Source organism: Hevea brasiliensis, chromosome 17 (assembly GCF_030052815.1).
Source record: "Hevea brasiliensis isolate MT/VB/25A 57/8 chromosome 17, ASM3005281v1, whole genome shotgun sequence".
NCBI classification, from domain to species: Eukaryota; Viridiplantae; Streptophyta; class Magnoliopsida; order Malpighiales; family Euphorbiaceae; genus Hevea; species Hevea brasiliensis.
In genome coordinates, this window is record NC_079509.1 from 42,203,299 (window position 1) to 42,226,383 (window position 23,085).

A 23,085-nucleotide genomic window follows, 5' to 3' on the forward strand; every position below is an offset into this window, starting at 1 on the left:
GTTTTCTCTCTCTTCTCCCTCCCTTGCCGCCGTTTCTGGTGGCTCTTGCCATCGCCGAAGGGTCGCCGGCCGGTCACCAGAGAAAGAAAGAAGAAGAAGAGAGGGGAGGAGAGGAGAGAAGAGAAAAAATTGGGGGGGGGGGGTCCTCCTCCTGTTTTTTTTTTTGAACCCTTTTTTTTTAAATGTTCGGCAGTGACAGTGGAAATCCACTGTCACACGCCAAACTCAAATCTTTTTTGTTTTTTTTTTTCTGGGTTGTTACAAGAAATTGAAGGCTTTTTTTGTTAACCTGTTGACTTGTCAATTATTTTACAAATAAAGTTATCAAACTTGTGATTGTTGGTGGAAAAGAAATAGAAAAAAGAAAAGAATTTGATAGCAGAAAAAGTAACTAGATGCATTATATATATATATATATATATATATATATATATATATATATATATATATATATATATATTAAATAAAATAAATTAATTTTATTTATAAAATAATTAATAGATTAGTTAATTAATTTAAAAACTTTTAATTTTCAATTAAATTTTTGTAAAATTAAAATATAATAAATTTTATAAAATAAATTAAAGTCTAATAATTTTTATTGGAACGGTAAATCACCTATGACATTTAGAGGGTATTTGGTTCATCTATTGAATGCAGCTGATAGACACTTAAACAGGTGAATTAGAGTATTTAGGGCCTGTTTGGTTTAACTGTTTAATACAATCGATAATCGCTACGATAGTCATATCGTTAATCGATGGCTAATAATTGTAGCCGATGGTGATAATCGTAATCGATGATAATCGATTTATGCTAAGTGTTTGGTAAAACTATATTTAGCTATTGCTGTTGATATATGAAATGACTAATAAGAGTATATATTATATAATTTATTTTATTATTAAAATAAATCTAAAATTACAAATTTATTATATTATATTATTTATTTTATTATTAAATTAAACATATAATTATTAAATTAATATATTATATAATATATTATATTATTAAAATAAATATATAATTATTAATCTATTATATTGTATTATTTATTTTATTATTGAAATAAGAAAATAATTAATTTTTTTAAAAAATAATTAAATAACTTTAAAAATATAGATAAAATAATAAAGTAATTATTATTGTTGGTAAAAAAATTTATTATTAATTTTAAGTTTTTAGATATAAATAAACATTTTATATTTTATGTTATTAATAAAATAATATTTTAACAAAATTGAAATACGTTAATTAAAATATTAAAATTATAAATAAAAAATATAAAAGTATTAATACTATTAATTTTTGAGTTAAATAAAAACGGATGGTATGGTCTAAATAAAAAATAAACTCAAATAAATTACTAAAAATAAAACTGATACAAACTACAGCTGATGGGTATTATATCAACTACCCATCAGTTATCAGCTTGATTTTTTTACGTTTACGCTCTAGTTCACCTATTTTGGTGTCTATCAGCTATCAGTTGTATTTTTAGAACTGTTTCTCGTCCGCTGATAATTTATTTGATTTTATTTTTTTATTTTGACCATATTATCTTCTTTCATTTAATTTAAAAATTAATATTATTAATACTTTTATCTTTTTTATTTATAATTTTAATATCTTAATTAACGTATTTCAATATTATTAAAATATTTTTTATTAATAACATAAAATATAAAATATTTATTTATATCAAAAAACTTGAAATTAATTATAAGTTTTTTATTTATCAACCATAATAATTATTTTATTATTTTATCTATATTTTTAAAGTTATTTAATTATTTTTTAAAAAATTTAATTATTTTTTTATTTTAATAATAAAATAAATAATATAATATAATAAATTAATAATTATATATTTATTTTATAATATAATAAATAATATAATATATTAATTTAATAATAAAATAAATAATATAATATAATAAATTTATAATTTTATATTTATTTTAATAATAAATAAATTATGTGATATATATCTTTATTAATTACTTTATATATTAATATTAATAATTAAATATAATTTTATAAAATACTTAAATGATTAGCAGCTATATCTAACAGCTACCTTAAACAGTCCCTTGATTTAAGCTAACAATATTGATTCGGTTGAATTATTTATAATTATTTTGTCTAATCTGTTGGATTTGAAATGGAATGGCGACCGTAAATGCACAAGTCATGACTCACTAACCCAAAACAATTCTCATATCTGAGGGTTCACTATAAATAGATTAGAGACTCCCACACCCAAAAATGGCAGCCGTAGTATCATCCTTGGCCGCCTCCATTTCTTCTTTTCTAGTTCCTCCTTTTCCTTCTTCTTCTTCTTCCTTATTTTTCACAAAATTCAGGTCAGCACCATTTCTTAGATTCTCTTTTGCAGTTGCACCCCTGTGTTATCGTAGCGGAGGAGGAGTAGGAGGAGGAGGAGCGGGGAAGCTCATGGCTCACTCTTTAGCTCGTGCCACTCTTGGCCTTACACAGCCAGCCAACGTCGATGTCCCCAAGGTCCCCCTACCTTTGTGAAAGGAACCCACTTACTTTTTTTAGAGTATTATGGGTTAGGATGTTTAAATTTTTTTAATTTTTGGATAATGGGTTCATCTTTTTTCCAAGTCATCTGTAGATTTGATTATGTATATAGGCATTTACGTGCTACAGATTGATGGTTTTATCGCTTTGTTTAATTTGCATTTGCTGACAATCGTTTTGTTGTTAATTTTGTTTTTAGACATATCAAGTTGTAGTTCTGATCTAATGTAATTGGCTGTTAGGCTAAATTCCTAATCATCTGTTTTTTGTCGGTGAATTTCTCCCTTTTTTTTTTCTTTATGCATTTATGATTTACATGGTCATCAATGTATGTGTATTATGTGGTATTTTTCATGTTAAACTGAGCTTTAATTGACGATTTATCTTATTTGAGTTTAGCTTGTGTGATTGTTTCTACTTTTTTGAATACTAAAAGTGTTTTCATAATGCTCCATAGATTTCTTTTGCTGCGAAAGATGTTGGTGCGGTGGAATGGAAAGGAGATATACTTGCAGTGGGTGTTACTGAGAAAGATATGGCCAAGGATGAGAGCACAAAGTTTGAGAACTCACTTCTCAAGAAGCTAGATGCCCATTTGGGTGGTCTCTTAAGTGAAGCCTCTTCTGAGGAGGATTTCACAGGAAAAGCTGGTCAATCAATTGTTCTTAGACTTCCAGGTCTTGGTTCTAAAAGGGTTAGCTTAATTGGTCTTGGACAGTCTGCTTCAACCACCTTGGCTTTCCTCAATTTTGGTGAGGCCATTGCTGCTACTGCAAAGTCTGCTCAAGCCAGTGATGTTGCTATAGTGCTTGCCTCATCAGAAAGTATCGCAAATGAATCAAAGCTTAATACTGCTTCGGCAATAGCATCTGGTACTCATTTGATGATTTAATGGCGTAATAATTGTTTAGTGATGAGTGATTTCATTAGCAATTACTGCTAATTTATGTGGATTGTGGAATGGTTAAAATTTTGTAGGAACAGTGCTGGGGATATATGAAGATAACAGGTATAAGTCAGAGTCAAAGAAATCAGTGCTTAAATCTGTGGATATTCTTGGTCTTGGAACTGGCCATGAAATAGAGAAGAAACTCAAATATGCTGAAGATGTTTCTTCTGCTGTAATCTTTGGAAAAGAGCTTGTGAATTCACCTGCCAATGTACTCACCCCTGGTTCGTATAAGTTAAATCGCCTTTACTATTGGGCGAATTTAAAAAACCCTGTTAATTTGGTAAACTTAACACATGAATTGTTGCTTTTAAAAAATTGAATTAAATGATCCTCGATTTTTACATTTCACTGCACTTTAGTATTTCAATTAAAATATCATATACTTTAATACCTAGAATGTTATTCAAACAGCATTTTAGTGCATCAGTTTTAAAATAAAACGGCTTTTTAATCCTCAAAATTTAGTGGGCAAGGAAATAAAATGTTATTTCATCTAAAATGGTGAGGGACTAAAATGCTATTTAACTTAAAGGTGAGAGACTGAAATGTAATGGAAGGACTAAACGTATATTTTTTAAAAATTGAAGGACTATTTAATTCATTTTGAAAACATAAGGATACAAGTGTAAATTTTGCTTAATATCAAGGTTTTTTTTTAAAATTTTTTATTTATCCTTTTCTTCATAATGCTTTTGTATATCATCTATTTGTATGTTTCATATATGGTGTGATTTGATGGTTTTGACGTTTAATTGCATGCAAAGTTTTTATGTTTAATTCTGTGTTGCTCTTTCACATTTCAGCGGTACTAGCAGAAGAAGCTTCAAAGATTGCTTCCACATATAGCGATGTTATTTCTGCTACCATCTTGAATGCAGAGCAATGCAAAGAATTAAAAATGGGGTCTTATCTGGGTGTTGCTGCGGCTTCTGCAAATCCCCCTCATTTCATCCATTTGTGTTATAAGCCTCCAAGTGGACCTGTTAAAACCAAGTTGGCCTTAGTGGGAAAAGGGTTGACTTTTGACAGGTGATAATATATTTCCAACCTGCAACATTTTCTACTAAAGTAAACTGGTGATTACCTGCTAGAACTTCCAAATTCGAAGTCTGACCCTCTAGTCATTTATGGAGTCATGGTTACTGTTATGATATATCTTGACTTTGACCTGTCAATGAGGGTGCTTCTGTTCTCACCATGTGCATTCTATATTGCTGTGTAATGGATGTGTTTTGATACATTGTCTTCCACATTCCAAATTTCCAATTGCTTTGTCTATGTCTCAAGTGTATTGGAAGTAGTACTTTCATTTGATGCTTTAAATTGTTTCAGCTTTGTGTCTTTAGAGATCATTAGTTATTTATCTTTTATGTTTTCAGTGGTGGCTACAACATCAAGACAGGACCTGGATGTTCAATTGAGCTCATGAAATTTGATATGGGAGGTTCTGCAGCAGTTCTAGGAGCAGCAAAAGCCATTGGTCAGATTAAACCTGCTGGGGTAGAGGTAATATGTTTGTGCTCCCTCTTCGCATCCCTAATCATTGTTACAAGGCATTTACTTGGTGATCTATTTGAGAGTTCTTTTCTTTCCTCCTGTGTACTAAATTTTTTCCCCGTTCGTGACACAATTACATCAAGTGGCATGATGGAACTAGAGTTGAATAAACGTAGGCCTTTTTGTCTTTGAGAATGAAAATAAAATGAGTGAAAAGGGGCTATAGAGGAAATAACTAATTTTTTCTTTGTGGGGCAGTATAATATTCTTGTGATTATCTTTGGATAATTGTGCCATATTGTGAATTGTAGAAAGTTTGTAGTGGCCATGGCCCTCCACAAGTAGGTGTGTTTGCCTGTCCTTCTTTCCCCTGATGACTAGGAACTGCTACTAAAAATTTGTTGTAATTTTGTATTTCCAGGTTCATTTCATTGTTGCGGCTTGTGAGAATATGATTAGTGGAACAGGCATGAGGCCAGGAGACATAGTCACAGCCTCAAATGGAAAGACAATTGAGGTACCCTATTCCCCCCAAAAAAACAAAGGCTTTAAATCAACTTGTGGGAGGCTTTGTTTATTTGATTGAGCTGTTATATTTTATGGACAAAACATGCATTTAGGATTTCCAGAACTTTTCACTTAAGCTCCTCTTTATTTTTCCTTTTAAGGAATGGTAACTTGTTTCTTTAAATTCCTTATGTCCTGCACTGTTGCGGTATTTTCTCTCAAGTATCATTTCAGCGTGTCATACCTTATTGTTGAGTGTGGAGCTAGCAATTGTCCTTGTTTTGAAATATTAGGTTCAGTTAGACTTGTCCAAATACCACAAACTTGCTATCCACCAATTTAACCTGGTTACGATCTGTCCTTATAAGCGTTGTGAAGTTTTCTATCATGACCAGCGCTATAATAGGATCTTTTTTCTTGCAACAGAAAGGTTTGTAAACCATTTGTGTTAACTTGACAGATTTGCCTTATCTGTTAATGGCAACAATGGAACAAATGTTGCTGTTCTGATTTTCTTGTCCTCTTCATGTTGATTCTTTTAGGTTAGGTAATTGCTTTTGTTGTTTATAAGGTGTTCCAGCATTTTTACTTTGATACTGTCAATGCACCTCGAGAAAGCTAAGTTCCATCTTTTTATAAGTTATTTTGTACATTTAATTAGAAAAATCAAAATTTTATGTGAAATAGCATAGAACTCGTTTCTCACATGAACTGTATATGGCTGGGTACCTCTCAGGATTCTTCATCAACAGAACATAATAATATTGATATATGTTGTTGGATGTACCTGTTGCAGGTCAATAACACTGATGCTGAAGGCAGGCTTACACTTGCAGATGCCTTAGTTTATGCGTGTAACCAGGGCGTAGAGAAGGTATGCTAGTGGCAACTGGCAAGGATGGTTGCAGATTTCTTTTTGCTGTTTTTAGTTATTTTTTATTCTGAATTAACTTATAAAATTTATGTCTACATTCTTGGAATGGTTATGTAGAAGATACATTTAGTGGACTGAAGCTTTTGAATTTTTTTTATAAGCCTGATATGTTAAACATTTTGGTTGATATTTGATTGGAAACTGCAAATAGTAGCTATATTCTGTAATCTATAGTATTGCCATCCATGATGAGGATATAGCCTGCTTGCCTTCTGATTATGAATTGATTGTCTCGTTTTTATTTGGAAGAGACTGCTCCTTTTTATTTGGAAGAGACTGCTCCTTGTATATATTTTTACTTTGAATTTAAAATTTGTGCTAACACCATTATTTTGCAGATAGTTGACCTGGCTACATTAACTGGTGCCTGTGTAGTTGCTCTTGGTCCTTCAATTGCAGGTACAAAAACATTTCATGATTATGCCGGTGATTGGAGTCTAAAGGGATCAAGCTTTGAGAATTTCTTTTTCCTCTTATCCCTTTTTTAATTTATTTTATTTTTATTTTTTTGGGTGGGGAGGAGGGGGTGTTTTGGGGGAGGTGTGGAAAGCATGGAACAAATATCCATGGCTGTGATCATATTTTAAGAGGTCCAGAGCTAAGGTCTGTTGAATGTCTTCAAATTAAGGGGGGATAAAAAACCCCAAATTGGAAAAAGGAAAAGTTGAGTTTGGAGCCATGTTGAATAAGTGTGGTCATGCATTTTTAGGCCATTCAATTTCTAGAACAGTATAAAATATATAAATATCATATCTGTGTCTTTTGGCCATTACAAGGTGGCAAATGTTGCCCATGGCATTTGTGGTATAAGTATTCATAAAACTGCTAAACTCTTTCAGAGTTTTGAGTATTTAATTGCCATTTTAATCAAGAGAAAACAATTTCTTAGGTGTCTTCACACCTAGTGATGCCTTGGCAAAGGAGGTTTTAACTGCAGCAGAGGTCAGTGGAGAGAAACTTTGGAGGATGCCATTAGAGGAAAGTTACTGGGAGTCCATGAAGTCGGGAGTGGCTGATATGGTCAACACTGGTGGTCGTCAAGGCGGTGCTATTACAGCAGCTCTGTTTTTGAAACAGGTAACTGAGCATATCAATATATTGTATGTGATAATAGCCATCTTTTTCATACATCGTCTTTATAAACTATCTACTACTTGCGTTGCATGGACACAATTATTCTGGTTTCTTGTGTGGGTATGTGTTTTAAGTATTGGACTCATCTGTATTCTGAAAATTTCCTATTATTTTGGATTGCCCAGCAAAAATTTGAAGATGTCAGATGCAGGTACTTCAATGTTGTTAATAATCTACTAAAATAGTGAATTTTTAAGGACTGCATATTGCTTTGAGGGGTTTCTCCATTTTTTTCATTTTGGTTAGGGGGAAATGGGGTTTGGGGCATGGGAGATTTGGAGGTTATGCATTCACCATGGTGGACTGTGCCACGAGACCAACTCTTGGTAAATCATCCAGAACCTCATGGAAGGCTGAAAAATTTTACCAACCAGTGATGAATAATCACTTACTGAGGCTTTAGTTAAGGAGCCAGATGCCTATTTTCAGCTTTAACATCTTAAAAGTAAATAAATCCAAATGCTACTATGTATTATCTTTTTGATAATCTTTTTATTCTCCCATATCCAAAATGCTTTCCTTACAAAATGCACTGCAAAAACCTGAAATTTTATCTGTAATTTTGCAGTTTGTTGATGAGAAGGTTCAGTGGATGCACATTGACTTGGCTGGTCCAGTGTGGAACGAGAAGAAGCGCACTGCAACAGGATTTGGCATTTCAACTCTTGTGGAGTGGGTCTTGCAAAATTCTTCTTAGATGCAACGAACAGTGTCAGGATCCTATTGGAGAAAAGACTAAAAGGAGACTGTGGCTATCATGTGGGTTGTTAGGTGCTGTGAAAAAGAAATGGAGAAGAGGTGGCAGTCTTATGGTTAGTAATTGAGCCTGGAAATTTTCAAAATCTGTCCCTGTACGTTAGTTTCTTTAATAATGAAATGGCTTTCTAGGGTGTTTGGTGGTAATATTAAATTCTCCTGTTGTGCTACTAATTCTTTAGCTATGTAAATTAGAGGTTTGAGGTGTGCAAATGGTCAGTTTGGTTTATGATAAATTGAATCCACAATGCCAAAAATAATCTCTCAACTCTTGACTTCAAAAGTGACTAGGGTTTCAAATTCAAACCAAATTGACACTAAAAAAAATATATACAAATTGTGCAACTCATTTCACAATCTCTAGGCAATGAAGGGGAAACATAAATCTACAAATCATTTCACAATTTGCACGCGGTAAAGGGTGAAATTTTTAGCCCTAATTTCGGTAACTACAGAGACGATGTCAAAGGCGCAGAGGTGAAATGCAATTCTCGCCTTCTCGCGATGGTGGATGGCTGGATGCTCTCATCTGCTCTCTGGCTTTGGCAAACAAGCAAGGAAGGAAGTTTTGATGAAGTCAGTTTCGACGGAGGAAATTTTGGGATGGGCTGGGCTTGAGATTGAGGAAAGGCCGCGCTTAAAAAAGCAAGGCGTAGAATAGGCTGGGCTTAGGAAATTTTGGGCTAGTAAAATGATTGAAAAATAGTATTTTGGGCAAATTAGCTCCAAATTATAAAGTAAAAAAAAATAGTTATAAGTTAATATTATAAATAAAATTATAAAAATAACTATAAATATATTAATTAATAAAAAATTTGATTATTTTGGTTGATTTGAATATAAATTAAGAATAACTGAATTAACAATGAAAATAAAAAAATTTTAAAAAATAGTGACAATACTGCCCCATTTCTTCCTCACTTGAAAAAGAAAAAGACCTGATTGGACCGCACGTTCTAGGATTCTCAGGTGGTGACTGGCGATCGTGCTGTGGTACTTCCACAATTCAAGGCATCTTTTTGTTTGTTTGTTTGTTTTTTTTTTTTTTTTAATCTTAAACTAGAAGATACAAATTTAATTTTTATTTTTTTTTATAATTATGTAAAATTTATTTTTTTTATAATAAAAAAAATCTATTTTTTATGAGAGAGAATATTATTTTTTAATATATTAAATATATTTAATAATTAATTAAATTTAAAATTTTAATAAAATTATAATAATTTTATTAAAATCTTTTATTTTATATAAATATTATGTATATATACTCTGCACGAGTTCCCTAAAAATCAGCCTTTGAGCACGGTCATCGCATACAGGTGACTCAATTTGACTCACACCTCATAAAATTCAGCTTCTTTTTTTTTTTTTTTTTTTTTTTTTTTTTTTTTTTTTAAATTTAAAGCACATATAAAATGCTCAAGAACAAAACTTAACATATTAATAAAATCGTGATAATTATCAAGATCTCTCACTACGCGCGCTTAGACACACTCAACAGCTAATATAATTGCGAAGTTCCTTTGACTTGGCATTTGCAAGGCAAAAACCTAACTTGCAATCCTAAAAGAAATTATTATTTAAAATCTTAATTTAAATAAATTTAATTATTTAATTTCTTATTTTATAAAATATATTAATCAATTTTTATATATTTATTCTATTTATTTCTAATCATTTAATTATTTTTAATATTAATTTAAATTTTATTTTTAATATATTTTAAAATAAAATAATTAATTTCACTGAAAAAAAATTTTAAATAATAATTTTCCCTCAATGAAATGTTATGAGTCAAGGAAAAATGGTTACAGTGCACTGCTGCAATTATAGTACCAGCCGTAGAACACTGAAATCCAATAAATCAAACACATCTCTAAGCTCCCAAGAATGGAATCTACTAAGCTTATTATTTACTATTAGCTCTTTTCATCTGTAATCGTGTTTTGGTTGGTTTGTTGAAGAGAAAAAGGAAAAGGAAAAGAAGCTGAGTGAGCAAGCTTTATTTTTTCATTTTTGCTTGTGAAAAACAATGAGTGTTTCTTTGACTGTCATGACCTTTAATCTTCATGAAGATCAGCCTGAAGATAGCCCTAATTCTTGGGAGAAGAGGAGAGATTTATGTATAAGTGTTATCACCAGTTACTCACCTTTGATCCTTTGTACTCAGCAAGGTTTGCTTTACCCATCTGTCTGTTCTGATCTTGTTTCTAGTTGCTTTTTCCTTCAAATGTTTGATCTGGGTCTCTCTTAATTTGTGTTTTGGAGATGGGTTCTTCTTTTCTGCTCTTTTCTGGGGATTCCTTAAGCTCGATTTTGGGTTAGGATTATATTTATTGTTTGTTTGTTTTTGTTTGCTAGTGTTTACTTCTTCTTATTTATGTGAGTGTATTCTGATTGATGTGAGTAGTTTCTGTTGTTGTTTCTTGTTCATGATTTCTGCCTTTTATTTTGTTGGTGATTCAGGTGTGAAATCGCAATTGGATTATCTTCAGCAGGGCTTGCCAGGTAAATTTCTCTAATAATTCATCAGTCTTCTTCTTGCGTACTGATAATTAAGAAGTTTCTTACTGCATTCTGTTGCCAGTCAAATCTAGTTTAAGAAAGATTCTGTTCATGTATTCAACTCCCGATGTCGGTGACATGAGCTTAAGGTGCAAATCAGATGTTCATAGTAAATACCTTTTCTGTTTTGGGAATACAATGATGATCTTATATACTTTTCTAACTCCTGTCAAAATGATCATATTCATTTATCAACTACAATAAGGAATCATTTAACTTCCCTTGGTAACCAAATGCCTTATTCATCAGGTGGTTACTGTGATTTGCGAGTAAAACTTTGGGGCTGTTGCTTGATGCAATGATATATGAGGTGAAAGCTTGCCCTCAAAGTTCCTAAGGTATATGCTTGTGGGCATTCAGAAGAGCTATCCATATTGTATAGCTCATCCAATAGACAAATTAAAAAATGAATTGGGGCATTGTCACTTGTATTTTGTTTTCAAAGCTAAGTAATATTTGAGTTTGATTACCATATATTGCTTGATATCATTAGAGATTGAAATTGAGTTTCACTTTTCCAATTATAAGATTATTTGTGTACTTGTGCTTGTATTGTGGTTTTTCAGTAAAAGCACTCTCTTGCTCTCATGAACCTTGAAATTGAGCATTGCTTCTTTATTTTATTTTAATTTTTTTTCAGGCTATGATCAATTTGGAATATCAAGAAAAGGATCTCAAGACACTTCAGATGAACACTGCACAATCTTCTATGACAAGGAGAAGGTATGAAATCAGTTCCTTTCTGATGTGGCTGAGCATTCACCTTGTGTTTTGTATAAGATTTTCAGGCAATTTGAGCTTTCTTCATGTACTTTGGTTTTTCAATGAAGGTAGAGCTACTAGAAGGTGGAACATTTTGGTTATCAGATTCACCCTCTGTCCCCGGAAGCATGTCGTGGGGTGCGGCAGTTCCATGTATTGCAACATGGGCTATATCCTTTGAAGTTACAACTACTAGTTTTCCAAATATTATATCATTTGTCTGCTGAGTTCTCCTGCCCTAAGTTTTGCGTTTGTGGATTGTTTTAAATATGACTTGTTTCTTTGACATGATGTCCACACATTCCAATTTAAAGGGGTTGAGCCGCCAGGATTTTCATTTCAGATAGTGAATACAAACATGGATGAGTTCAGTCCTCGGGCCCGTAGAAGAAGTGCTTTACTCACTTGGCAACATATTGCATCCTTACCTCCAAGCTTGCCAGTTGTGTACTGTGGAGGATTTAACACGCAAAAGGAATCAACTACAGGACGTTTTCTTCTTGGGAGATCAAGGTACCTTTTGGAACATGGTAATGATGTATACATTGAGATCAAGGGCATTCAATTCTCTGATGTTTTAATTGTTCTCTTGTCATAGTTATATTGTCCTTGTTTAAGGCCCCATATTCTTGTCTCAAGTTTGAACATTTTTCTCAAAACTTCTACCATTAATCAATTAGCTGAAATGACAAAATAATTTCTTTGTTGTCTTTTCCCAAGAATGAGATGCTTGTGTTTGCAAAACTGTCATGATTAATGATAGAATTTACAATTTGAACTCCATTTTCTTTTCCTGCTGCTAGTGGTTTTATTTTTTATTTTTAATTTTATGCTTTTTGGCTCAAGAGAGGGAGCAGAAATAGGGATAATAATTTTAGTTCAGAAACTGGACATAACTGCCTTAGTAACTCAAAATTCAAACTGCAGTTCTTTGGTGGTTCTCTTTCTCTCTCTCTCTCTCTCTCTCTCTCTCAAATCCTGCTTGTTTGTTACCTGAACTGCAGCAGCAGTTTATTGACATACTGCTGCCGACTATTATCAACCTAGCTAGTTCTTTATAGCAGAGGATAGATTGATATATTTATGATGTTAATTTAAGCCAACCTTTCCCCTTCTTCCTAGGAAAACTATAAAGGGAAAAAACGTGCTTGATTTACAAGAGCAAACAATCTACAACCTGTGTGAAATACATATTATTAAATATATATGTGACTGATGATTTTATCTCAGTCCCTTAGTTTTTTAATTTTTCTTAGAAATGCTGATGGCCGTATGGTTTCTGTTTGTCACTAGGTCACAAAATTTGGAAAACTACTGTGAATCAACTCTTTGTACCTAATGAGGCTGAAACTGAGAAAGGAAATATTTGATGTTGGTCTCTGAAAAGCTGTAGTATTTTTGGATATGCTATCTTTGTTTTTGTTTTATTGATTCTTGTTTCTATTCCAAAAATGAGAAATTGGCTTGGGCTTTGAATTTTTTGGTTGGAAAGCCTAGACTGGGAGTTAAAAATCAGTCTTGAGATTTTTAGAGGACTTGTATAATGAAGTTGAATAGCGTTAGTACTGTTAATGTGGTAGAAAACTGATATGTATTTCATCAATAACAGGTACAAATTTATATACAATTATTCCTAAATTCAATCTCTATCCTAAAATTAAGTTAATTCCAATTTATTTCCTATCTTACAACAATTTTCTGTTCCATAACAAGTACCATTGTCAATGATGTAAAACAAAAAGAATTTTTTTTTTTTCTTTTTTTTTGGGGGGGGTCGTGTGTTGGTGAGTGCTGTTGTTTCATGTTGTCTTTCTATTGAGCTTTGGGCAAGGGAAAATTGGTTGATGGTGAATTCAACTTTACTTGGAAGATCATTTGGAAGACGAAATTCCTTCCAAGGCATTTCTCTTTTGCACAGAAAGCAACAGTCAGAGGATTCTAGCTATTAATTGATAATCTCCAGAAGGAAAGAAAGATTGTAAAAATCTTATCTAAAGAAAGTGCTGAACTATTGGCCACCTCTTATTGTTCTGTAGCCACCTCAAGAAAGTTTTGAGAGTTGGCTTGCTAATGCATGTTTGAATAATTACATGGGAATTTAAATGGAAAAGGAAGTGTGCTTGGTGGGTACCTATGCTTTTGCATGGACAAATAATATGTTACCTCGACCCTCCAGACATTTTTTTAGGTTGTGTGAAGCGGCAGAAAGATGAGGACATTTGAAGGAGAGAAGGTGATGCAACATTGGAAGAGAATTAAAATTAGGAATTGTAGTCATTGTAGAATTAGGAAATTTAAAGTTTTATGATTTAGGAATTTTATTATTATTAGATTAAGTATTTTATTTAGGAAGTTTGTTTAATTTAGTATTCCTAATTAGTTTCAATCAGGGTTAGTTGATATACATACACTATAAATACCAATGGCTAGGCATTTATTATTTAACTTTGAATATTATGATTATTACAAAGATTAATAAGAGTTATTGAGAATTTGTTTCTCTTCCTTAAATCTTGAAAACTTTTTGCTCTTGATTTTGGTTTCTTTCTGGTTTTATATCAATTTGGTATCAAAGCCTTCAAAACTCTTCCCTTCCATAATTTTCCTTTGAATCTGCCATAGTTTTTGTCTAGATAAAAAAGGAAAAAAAAAATCCTTGTGAAAATAAGACAAGCCTTTGCACAAGACACCCTAGCCCAATTGTTCCCTCTACCCTACCTCATCAAGCCCTTGTAAGTCCTTGCCTTTGTGTTAGTAGAAAGAGATGATTCTCATTGATTTCAATTAATCTGTACATGGGTATATATATATACAATTGATTCCTATAATTGTGTTCTACTAATTAGGAAGAAATCCTAAATAAGAAATCCTAAATAGGAATACAGAATACAGAATATATAAAGAAATAATATAGTGATTGACTTTCCATAACATAGTGATTGACTTTCCATAACACTCCCCCTCAAGTTGGAGCATAGATGTTAATCATGCCGAACTTGTTACAAATGTAGTCAATCCTAGCTCCATTCAGAACTTTTGTGAAAATATCTCCTAACTGCTCTCCAGTTTTGATGTGTCCTGTTGAGATGATCTGTTGTTGAATCTTTTCATGAATAAAGTGACAATCAATCTCAATATGTTTGGTCCGCTTATGAAACACTGAATTAGAAGCAATATGAAGAGCAGCTTGATTATCACACCACAATTTTGCAGGCAGGGAGGTCTTAAAACCTGTCTCATCTAGTAATTGAAGTATCCACATTACCTCACATACTGATTATGCCATGGCTCTGTATTCGGATTTAGCACTAAATCGAGAAACTACACTCTGCTTCTTGCATCTCCAAGACACCAAATTTCCTCCAATAAAAACGCAATATCCAGTAGTTGACCTCCTGTCAACCTTAGATCCAACCCAGTCGGCATCTGAAAAACATTCAACATTCAAATGCCCATGATTACCATATAGCAAACCTCTTCTTGGAGCGCCCTTCAAATAGCACAAGATTTGTTCCAAGGCTTCCCAATGAGCAACAGTTGAGGAAGACATAAACTGACTTACCACACAAACGACATAAGCAATGTCAGGATGAGTGACTGTAAGGTAGTTCAATTTTCCTACCAATCTCCTGTATCTCTCTGGATCTTCAAACAACTCACTATCCTCAACTGCTTGTAAAGTTGGAGTCATTGGTGCGCTACAAGGCTTAGCACCTAATTTTCCTGTCTCTGTCAATAGATCGATGACATATTTTCTTTGAGACAAGAAAATACCCTTCGTACTTCTCATAACTTCGATACCCAAGAAATACTTTAACAATCCCAAGTCTTTGGTCTGAAACTGAGTTTGGAGGAAGGTTTTAAGAGATGAAATACCTGCAGAGTCACTCTCAGTGATGACAATGTCATCCACATAGACTACCAACAGAATTAGACCAGCCTCAGATTGCCTATAAAATACTGAGTGATCACACTTACTCTTTTGTATACCAAATTCCTGTACTGCTTCACTGAATGTCTCAAACCATGCCCTAGGACTTTGTTTCAAGCCATAAAGAGACTTCCGAAGCCTTCAAACTTTACCTAACTCCCCCTGAGCAACAAACCCAGGTGATTGCTCCATATACACCTCCTCCTGAAGATCACCATGAAGGAAAGCATTCTTGATATCCAATTGATGCCGGGGCCAATCATATGTAGCTGCTAAAGAGATAAACAAGCGAATAGAAGTAAGTTTAGCTACAGGAGAAAAAGTATCAGAGTAATCAACCCCATATGTCTGAGCATATCTTTTTGCTACAAGGCGTGCTTTTAACCTAGTCACAGAACCATCAGGATTTACCTTTACTGTAAATACCCATTTGCAACCAATAGCTTTTTTACCAGTGGGCAAAGGCAATAGTTCCCATGTACCATTAGCATCTAAAGCCTCCATTTCCTCTTTCTCAGCACGGTAGAATGTCTTACAAACATCATATATACGGGAGATATTCCCTTTACCAGAATACAGAAAATCTAAGTAATCCATCAATTCCTTAACAAATTCACAGTGATTAATTAAACTAATTACCTCACTATGAATCGAGTTTCGAAGCTGCAAAAACAACCGAGCATCCTCCCTTAGCCAAGTTTGTCGTGTATCATCAGTGGGTGAATCTTTAGTAAGGTGATCATCCTTATCAATGCTACGCAAATAGACCCTAATAGTCTTACTCTACTCTAGTTAATTCGAACTATTAAGTTTGTATTCCGTGATCTTAGTCATCACCGGAATCACATCAGAAATAACATTCTTATTGTTTGCCATTTGTTGAGATAAAGAAAACTAACTGAAACGCTAATCCAAAGTGCTTATAGCAGCAAAATAACCCAAAATAACAAATCAAGCAAATACCGAAATAGGATCTGAGAGCCAAACCTCAGAAGTCTTTTAATGGTATACTAGATCAGGCAACAGAACACAGTGGTGGAATGAGGGGGTTGAGGTAACGCCGGCGATGTTGATCGGGGTTGAAACGGCCGGTCGGCGGCCAAGGTCTCTCCTGAGCTGGGTAGTGAGAGCAAATAGTCACCCTAGATTGATGACCTGCTCTGATACCATGTAGAAAGAGATGATTCTCATTGATTTCAATTAATCTGTACATGGGTATATATACAATTGATTCCTATAATTGTGTTCTACTAATTATGAAGAAATCTTAAATAGGAATACAGAATACAGAATATACAGAGAAATAATATAGTGATTGACTTTCCATAACATAGTGATTGACTTTCCATAATAGTTATTAAAAGAAAAAACCCAAAACAAAACCCAAAAAAGCATTGCAACAGAGAGCAAGAGGAGAATAAGAGTTGTTGCACCTCCTCTCTCCAACTTTGTCATCTTTCATCACCAGACAACCGTGAAGCCGCTGCAGATCAACCGGTTGGCTCCGGCAATCCCAAATTTCGATTGCCTGAGGTGGTTCAGTTTCAAAGATCCATCCAAGTTAGACTTTGACCCAAGTTGAGACCTTGCCATAATTCCATTCTTTCTAGCAATTGAACCTCTGTTGCACCTTGCCGCACGCTAGAGACCGTTTTCATAGTCAAAGATCGGTTTCAGTGCCCATACAGCTAGTAAATATTAGGTTGAGTTTTCTAATCCAATGTTTTGGGCAAACAAGCACAAACTGCTGCAATGTGCTTGGTTTAACCTGATTTTGGTCCCTGTACAATGTACATACTGACATCACGACAACGTTAGGGACACAATAAGATCATCTCGCCACGTCAGCACTAGGTTAGCTTGACATGTCAACTCTTTTGTTTCATATTAAACATCAGATTGGCATGAAATTGCTACGTCGGCACACAATGTCCTGTCAACATTGCCACTGTGGTTTTAAATTGCGGTTGCAGTCACAGTCGCAAGTGACAGAAACAAAAGGGTAAAATTTGAGTTTTCTTCACTGAGTATGCTTCTTTAATTTGAATATCATGTTGTTGACTCATATTGAGAAACTAGAAGATGAGATCATTACTATAGAATTGTCATTGAACAACTATGTTATGAATTCAGATACCATAAGGGTCAATTACTTTCTATATGTCATTGGATAGATAACAATAGCCGTGATTGTGAATTATGTTCTTACTTACAAATCAATATAAAGAAATTACATAAATTTTACTAGAAAAAGAAATATAGGACTGCAACAGATGTTTTATGTGATCGGAAGATCTTTAACTAAGTGAAAGGTAAGTTCTATAGGACTGCGGTCAAACCAGTTATGTTGTGTGGAAGTGAATGTTGGGCATCTACAGTACAACATATCCATAACATGAGTATGGCATAAATGCGGATGTTAAAATAGATGATTTGGTCATGTATAGATTACGAATGCCCACATTTGCCAGAGAATGCATATAGTACATAATGCAGATAAAATAAGAGAGGTTCGTTTAAGATGATTTGGTCATGTACAATGCAAAAAATCAAATGTCCTATGGAAGTGTGATAGGCTAGTAGGGGAAGGAGGGAGAAGGGAAAGGGGGTGGCCTAAGATGACGTGGAGGGAAGTAGTATGAAAAGATTTATAAGTATTACATACTGTTGTGGATTTGGTATCTAACAGAGCTGAATAGTGAACAAGAATTTATATAGCTGACCCCAACTAGTTTGGGATTAAGATTTAGTTGTTGTTGTTACTAGATAAAGAAAGGGAATACCAAGGTCTCCAACAATTCTTATGAGTCAAGGAAAAAGAACTTGAAACATAGAAAAAATAATTTGTGATCTCAAGGTTATAAAAATGAAAGCAAAGTTTCGTGAATTGTCAAGAGCTTTTAAAGATTTAGTGCAAGAATATCTTGAATACGAGAAGCAATTTGAAATTGAAGATGAACAAGAATTTGAAGAGCAACTTGAAGATGAAAATAATAAACGAAAAAAGCAACCTAAAGAACCTAAGCATGAAGGGTTTGAGCTTGACAAATTTGAAGTTTTTGTTGAGCATTCACATGTTAAAGAACCTCTTCTAGAAGAAGTTGATGATAAGAAAGAAAAGTTTGAGGAAACTACTCTAAAACTCAACTCAACTCAACTCAACTAAGCCTTTATCCCAAAAATTTGGGGTCGGCTATATGGATTCGCTTTCTCCACTCTGAACGATTTTGGGTTAAATCCTCAGAAATGTGTAATGCTTCTAGGTCATGTTGTACTACTCTCCTCCAAGTCAATTTAGGTCTACCCCTTTTTTTCTTTCTATCCTCTAACCTAATGTGCTCTACTTGTCTAACTGGAGCCTCCGTATGTCTACGCTTTACATGACTAAACCACTTCAATCTCCCTTCTCTCAACTTATCTTCAATTGGCACCACTCCTACCTTTTCTCTAATACTCTCATTACGGACTTTATCTAGTCTAGTATGGCCACTCATCCAACTTAACATTCTCATCTCTGCAACTCTTATCTCAGATGCATACGACTCTTTCAGTGCTCAACACTCACTACCATATAACATAGCCGGTCGTATGGCTGTACGGTAAAATTTTCCTTTCAATTTATTGGGAATCTTACGATCACATAAAACTCCCGTGGCACGTCTTCACTTCAACTATCCGGTTTTAATCCTATGACTAACATTCTCTTCACATCCCCCATCTACTTGAAGGACTAAGCCTAGATATTTAAAGTGATTACTTTGGGGCAGTATCACTCCATTCAAACTAACTCCTTCCCTAAAAGTTGAAGAAAATCCAAACATGGAGATTTTATTGGAAATTGAAGACAATCAAGCTATATGGAGACTACAATGGAAATTGAAGCTTTATCTAATTCTCTTGCTCCTAGTGAATTGGATGGTCTTTCAATTGCCGCTATGATTGATTTGATCTGTCCACATGTTTCTAGGGATGCAAAGGAAAGTATGAGATTCTTATGTCAATTTTGTTGCTATTGTCCAAGAAGATAACAATGTGTGTTCTCCTAATGTAGTTTCTTATTCTTCTGCACTTCAAAAATCGAGGTTGAGTTTTCTCCAACTAGGGGAGAATAATACAATATTGGAAGAGAACTAAAATTAGGAATTTTAGTCATTGTAGAATTAGAAAATTTAGAATTCTATTATTTAGAAATTTTATTATCATTAGATTTAGTATTTTATTTAGGAAGTCTGTTTAATTTAGTATTCCTAATTATTTTCAATTAGGGTTAGTTGATAAACTATAAATACCAATGTCTAGGCATTGTATTGTTTAGTTTTCAATATTATGATTATTATTGTTTATTAGCAATGGTTATTGACAATTTGTTTCTCTTTCTTATATCTTGAGAATATGTTTCTCTTGATCTTGTTTCTCCCTGGTTCTACATCAGAAGGGCTTGCTTGATATTCTGATAGATGGATGCAAACCGTACTTTTTGGATGTATAGAATGTTCTTCATTTTGTAGATTCAGTGTCTTGTAAAAAAAAAAAAAAGAAAAAAAAAAAAGAAGCTTTTAATACATGGTTGTCACCCTCATACTGCTGTTAACTCCAAACACAAAGAAAGTCATTTTGCTTTATATTGTTAAGTGTAGAAAGTCATTTTTTTTTCTTGGAAACAACTGATTGATCAATTGTTCCAAGTTTTACTTTTAAATGAAAAATGGTTTTTCCTTGCTGAATGTTAACGCTGCCTCTCTGAATTTTGGTCCAATAGAGTGAATATGTGTCTTTTCCCTTCAGAGAGCATGGAGTAGTGGGTGACATGAGGGATGTGTGGCCCAATGCCCGAGTGAGGAAAAATGCTTCCCTCATTCACACTTATCATGGATTCAAAGGTAGAATCTTGCCATTTCTGTTTAGGTCTCTTAGCATGATATAACTATCCTCAGTCTTATTATCTGATGCTGTCAGGTGACAAGCAAGGAGCTCTTGAATTCCTCAAGTTGATCTTGAGAGCACTCTGCCTCTGCTGGGATCGCCAAACTCAGGATTTACATGTGGATTGGATTCTTTTTAGAGGTAGATCTCTGATTCCTAGTTTGTGTGAAGTGGTCAATGATAATATTGATGGTTATTATCCTTCCTCGCACTATCCAATATTTGCTGAGTTTATGCTTCCTCGCTCGGTGAGACTGATTGAACTGCCTCCAAGTCAAGAAGATACTTAATTTGACATTTGATTCGGAGTTGACCCATTGCCTCTTCTTCCTGTGGGTTCTTTAGCATTCAAACTCTAAGATTATTGGTTGATTTTTGTGAGTATTTAGGCAGCTATTTCAAGCACAATATTTGGTCTGGTTATACAAGAATCTTCAAGTGAATATTTGGTTCTCATGTAATCTAAATCTGTGTAATCTTTATCTGCCTACTTCCCTTCAAGAATTATGTAGGGGGAGAGAAATTTTCCATGAAGTTCTATTGCATGGCAACATTAAATTTCACAAAATTGATTATTATTATTAAATTCTAATTCTCTTTTCATTTTTCCCTGGCAAAGTTTTCATCTTTATCGAGTTTTTCTAATTCTCCCTTTCTGTAAAACGATTTGCTATGCCTTTCATGAGATTTTTATGTGCTTTGGTGATGATGCTAGTGCTATGAAAATAGCCTCATCATGAGAACTCAAATTTGTTTGATTTCAATTTATGCATGATTGACTTCATTGCGTTGAGTAATTATCATTGTGCTTAGTGCTTTTAATTATATGGCTAATAATTAATTGAATTGAAGTTCATACTGAAATTGAGAAAATGTATGAAATTAGCTTCTTATGATAATTTAATTGGCAACATAGTCTTGGCAGAATAAATTAAGAAGAATTGAGTAGGATTGATGAGGTGAAACTGAAATGAAAAGCTTTAGTGTTCGTGACTTTTGCAGTTTTCTCTGTTAGTTTCTAGAAATCTGATTAGTTAATTAGTTGATAATTAATTTACTTAAATAATCTAAAATTTTAATTAATATTTGTCTGGATAAAGTGAGTAATTAATTCATTGGTAATTAAATAACAATACATGTGGAACCATGTTCTAGTTATTATTATATTATAGTAACGGTGCACAACTTATCAGGATAAATACTTCGTCACTAATTTTATGAATATTTTTATAAAAGTTATTTAATTTTATTTTTTTTATAAAATTTATAAAATTTTAATTTGATTTTATAAAAATTACTGTGATTAAAAATTAAAGGTTCAAAATTAATTTGCTGACCTATTAATTATTTTACAAATAAAATTATCTTATTATATATATATATATATATATATATATATATAATGCATGCAACACATAAAAATTACTGTAATTAAAAATTAAAGGTTCAAAATTAATCTGCTGACCTATTAATTATTTTACAAATAAAATTATCTTATTATATATATATATAATGCATGCAACACATCCGGTTACCCCCTAACCATAAAAGCCTTTCTCTTTCTCTATTTTTTTTCTCTACTAGTAACTATTAGTTAGGTAATTTTATTTAAAAAATGATTGACATATTAGTAAATTAGTATAAAAAAATTTTAATTTCCGATCATAGTGATTTTTATGAAATTAAATTAAATTTTAATGAATTTTATGAAAAAAAAAATTAAAATTCAATTTCTTTACTTATTACTTTAAAACTGTTATTTGTTTTTGGTATCGTTATTGTATTTTGATTATTAATTCCTCATTGTGTTTTACTTTGATTTTATTTTATAGTTATTTATTCTTATTCCAATGTTATTCATGCATATATATTAGCCAAGTTTACAAAGAGAGTTAGAGGATATGAGATAAAGGAAAAATAGTAAATTGTGATTAGAGATTAGTAGCACGTTATGGAAAGATAGTAGCAAGTATGGCGGATATGATTTCATATTGTAGAGTTATGAGAAATATTATGAAATTGTGGATTAGTGTGATGATTGTTTAGCTACTTTGGATAGCAATGAATTTTCATTTAGCACAATTATGTTATTTGGAGATTGTGAGTTTGATGGTCTATGGTTTTGATAACTCTAATATGCCTTCATATCACTATGAGATATTAAATTATATTTGGCATATTTGCTCCCGCTAGAGGGGTGTCAGTAGTTTAATTTATTACAATAGGAAATGGTTGCCCATAGAGACGTGAGATCGCCATTGTGAGGTTAACACAAAATGGATATGATTGTGATATTTATTTTGATACTTTGGCATATCTTTGGATGTCAAGAGCTAGTTATTGATATTTTTTTTATATTTGAGGAATGATTGGAGACCAAAAGGAGTATGTTTTAAGAATGAATTTAGAGATTTTGCTATTGCATAGCATGTTGAAATTGATTGTCTAATTCATTCAGCTTGTTCTTAAAATTCTAATTGTTGAGTTTGTTCATTTAGCTTGATGATTAATCTTCTAGCTTGCGTATTTGTTTTTCTTCTTTATTGCATGATGTCTATTATAAATGTAAATTCACTG

The 23,085-nt window shown here is 32.8% G+C and overlaps 2 protein-coding genes across 5 annotated transcripts; both read left to right on the plus strand.

Moving 5' to 3' along the window:
* Nucleotides 1–2,226: 2,226 nt before the first annotated feature.
* Nucleotides 2,227–8,540, plus strand: LOC110649716 (leucine aminopeptidase 1). 4 transcript variants are annotated; one of them, XM_058139314.1, is made up of 13 exons: nt 2,260–2,292; nt 2,399–2,523; nt 3,005–3,419; nt 3,526–3,720; nt 4,303–4,528; nt 4,879–5,005; nt 5,418–5,513; nt 6,300–6,377; nt 6,776–6,836; nt 7,327–7,514; nt 7,697–7,722; nt 7,818–8,016; nt 8,140–8,314. In XM_058139314.1, the coding sequence occupies exons 2-12, from the start codon at nt 2,458–2,460 to the stop codon at nt 7,972–7,974; spliced, it is 1,635 nt and encodes a 544-aa protein (XP_057995297.1). In that variant the 5' UTR covers nt 2,260–2,292; nt 2,399–2,457; the 3' UTR covers nt 7,975–8,016; nt 8,140–8,314. The 4 variants fall into 4 exon arrangements, 3 of the variants coding, with proteins under 3 accessions (XP_021660095.2, XP_021660096.2, XP_057995297.1); XM_021804403.2 differs by having other exon boundaries at nt 2,227–2,523; XR_009145470.1 differs by having other exon boundaries at nt 2,228–2,523; nt 7,697–7,721; nt 7,836–8,016.
* A 1,578-nt stretch (nt 8,541–10,118) lies between these two features.
* Nucleotides 10,119–21,109, plus strand: LOC110649719 (uncharacterized). The gene is made up of 7 exons (XM_021804406.2): nt 10,119–10,501; nt 10,794–10,835; nt 11,533–11,615; nt 11,723–11,824; nt 11,953–12,167; nt 20,371–20,465; nt 20,542–21,109. The coding sequence occupies exons 1-7, from the start codon at nt 10,360–10,362 to the stop codon at nt 20,796–20,798; spliced, it is 936 nt and encodes a 311-aa protein (XP_021660098.2). The 5' UTR covers nt 10,119–10,359; the 3' UTR covers nt 20,799–21,109.
* Nucleotides 21,110–23,085: the final 1,976 nt, after the last annotated feature.

Coding starts and splice junctions, on each gene's coding strand:
- LOC110649716 (XM_021804403.2), top strand. CDS start 2,269: ATGGCAGCCGTAGTATCATCCTTGGCCGCCTCCATTTCTTCTTTTCTA. Junction 4,529..4,878: donor AAAGGGTTGACTTTTGACAG/GTGATAATATAT, acceptor TTATGTTTTCAG/TGGTGGCTACAACATCAAGA. Junction 6,378..6,775: donor GTAACCAGGGCGTAGAGAAG/GTATGCTAGTGG, acceptor ATTATTTTGCAG/ATAGTTGACCTGGCTACATT.
- LOC110649719 (XM_021804406.2), top strand. CDS start 10,360: ATGAGTGTTTCTTTGACTGTCATGACCTTTAATCTTCATGAAGATCAG. Junction 11,616..11,722: donor TCTTCTATGACAAGGAGAAG/GTATGAAATCAG, acceptor TTTTCAATGAAG/GTAGAGCTACTAGAAGGTGG. Junction 12,168..20,370: donor TTTCTTCTTGGGAGATCAAG/GTACCTTTTGGA, acceptor TTTTCCCTTCAG/AGAGCATGGAGTAGTGGGTG.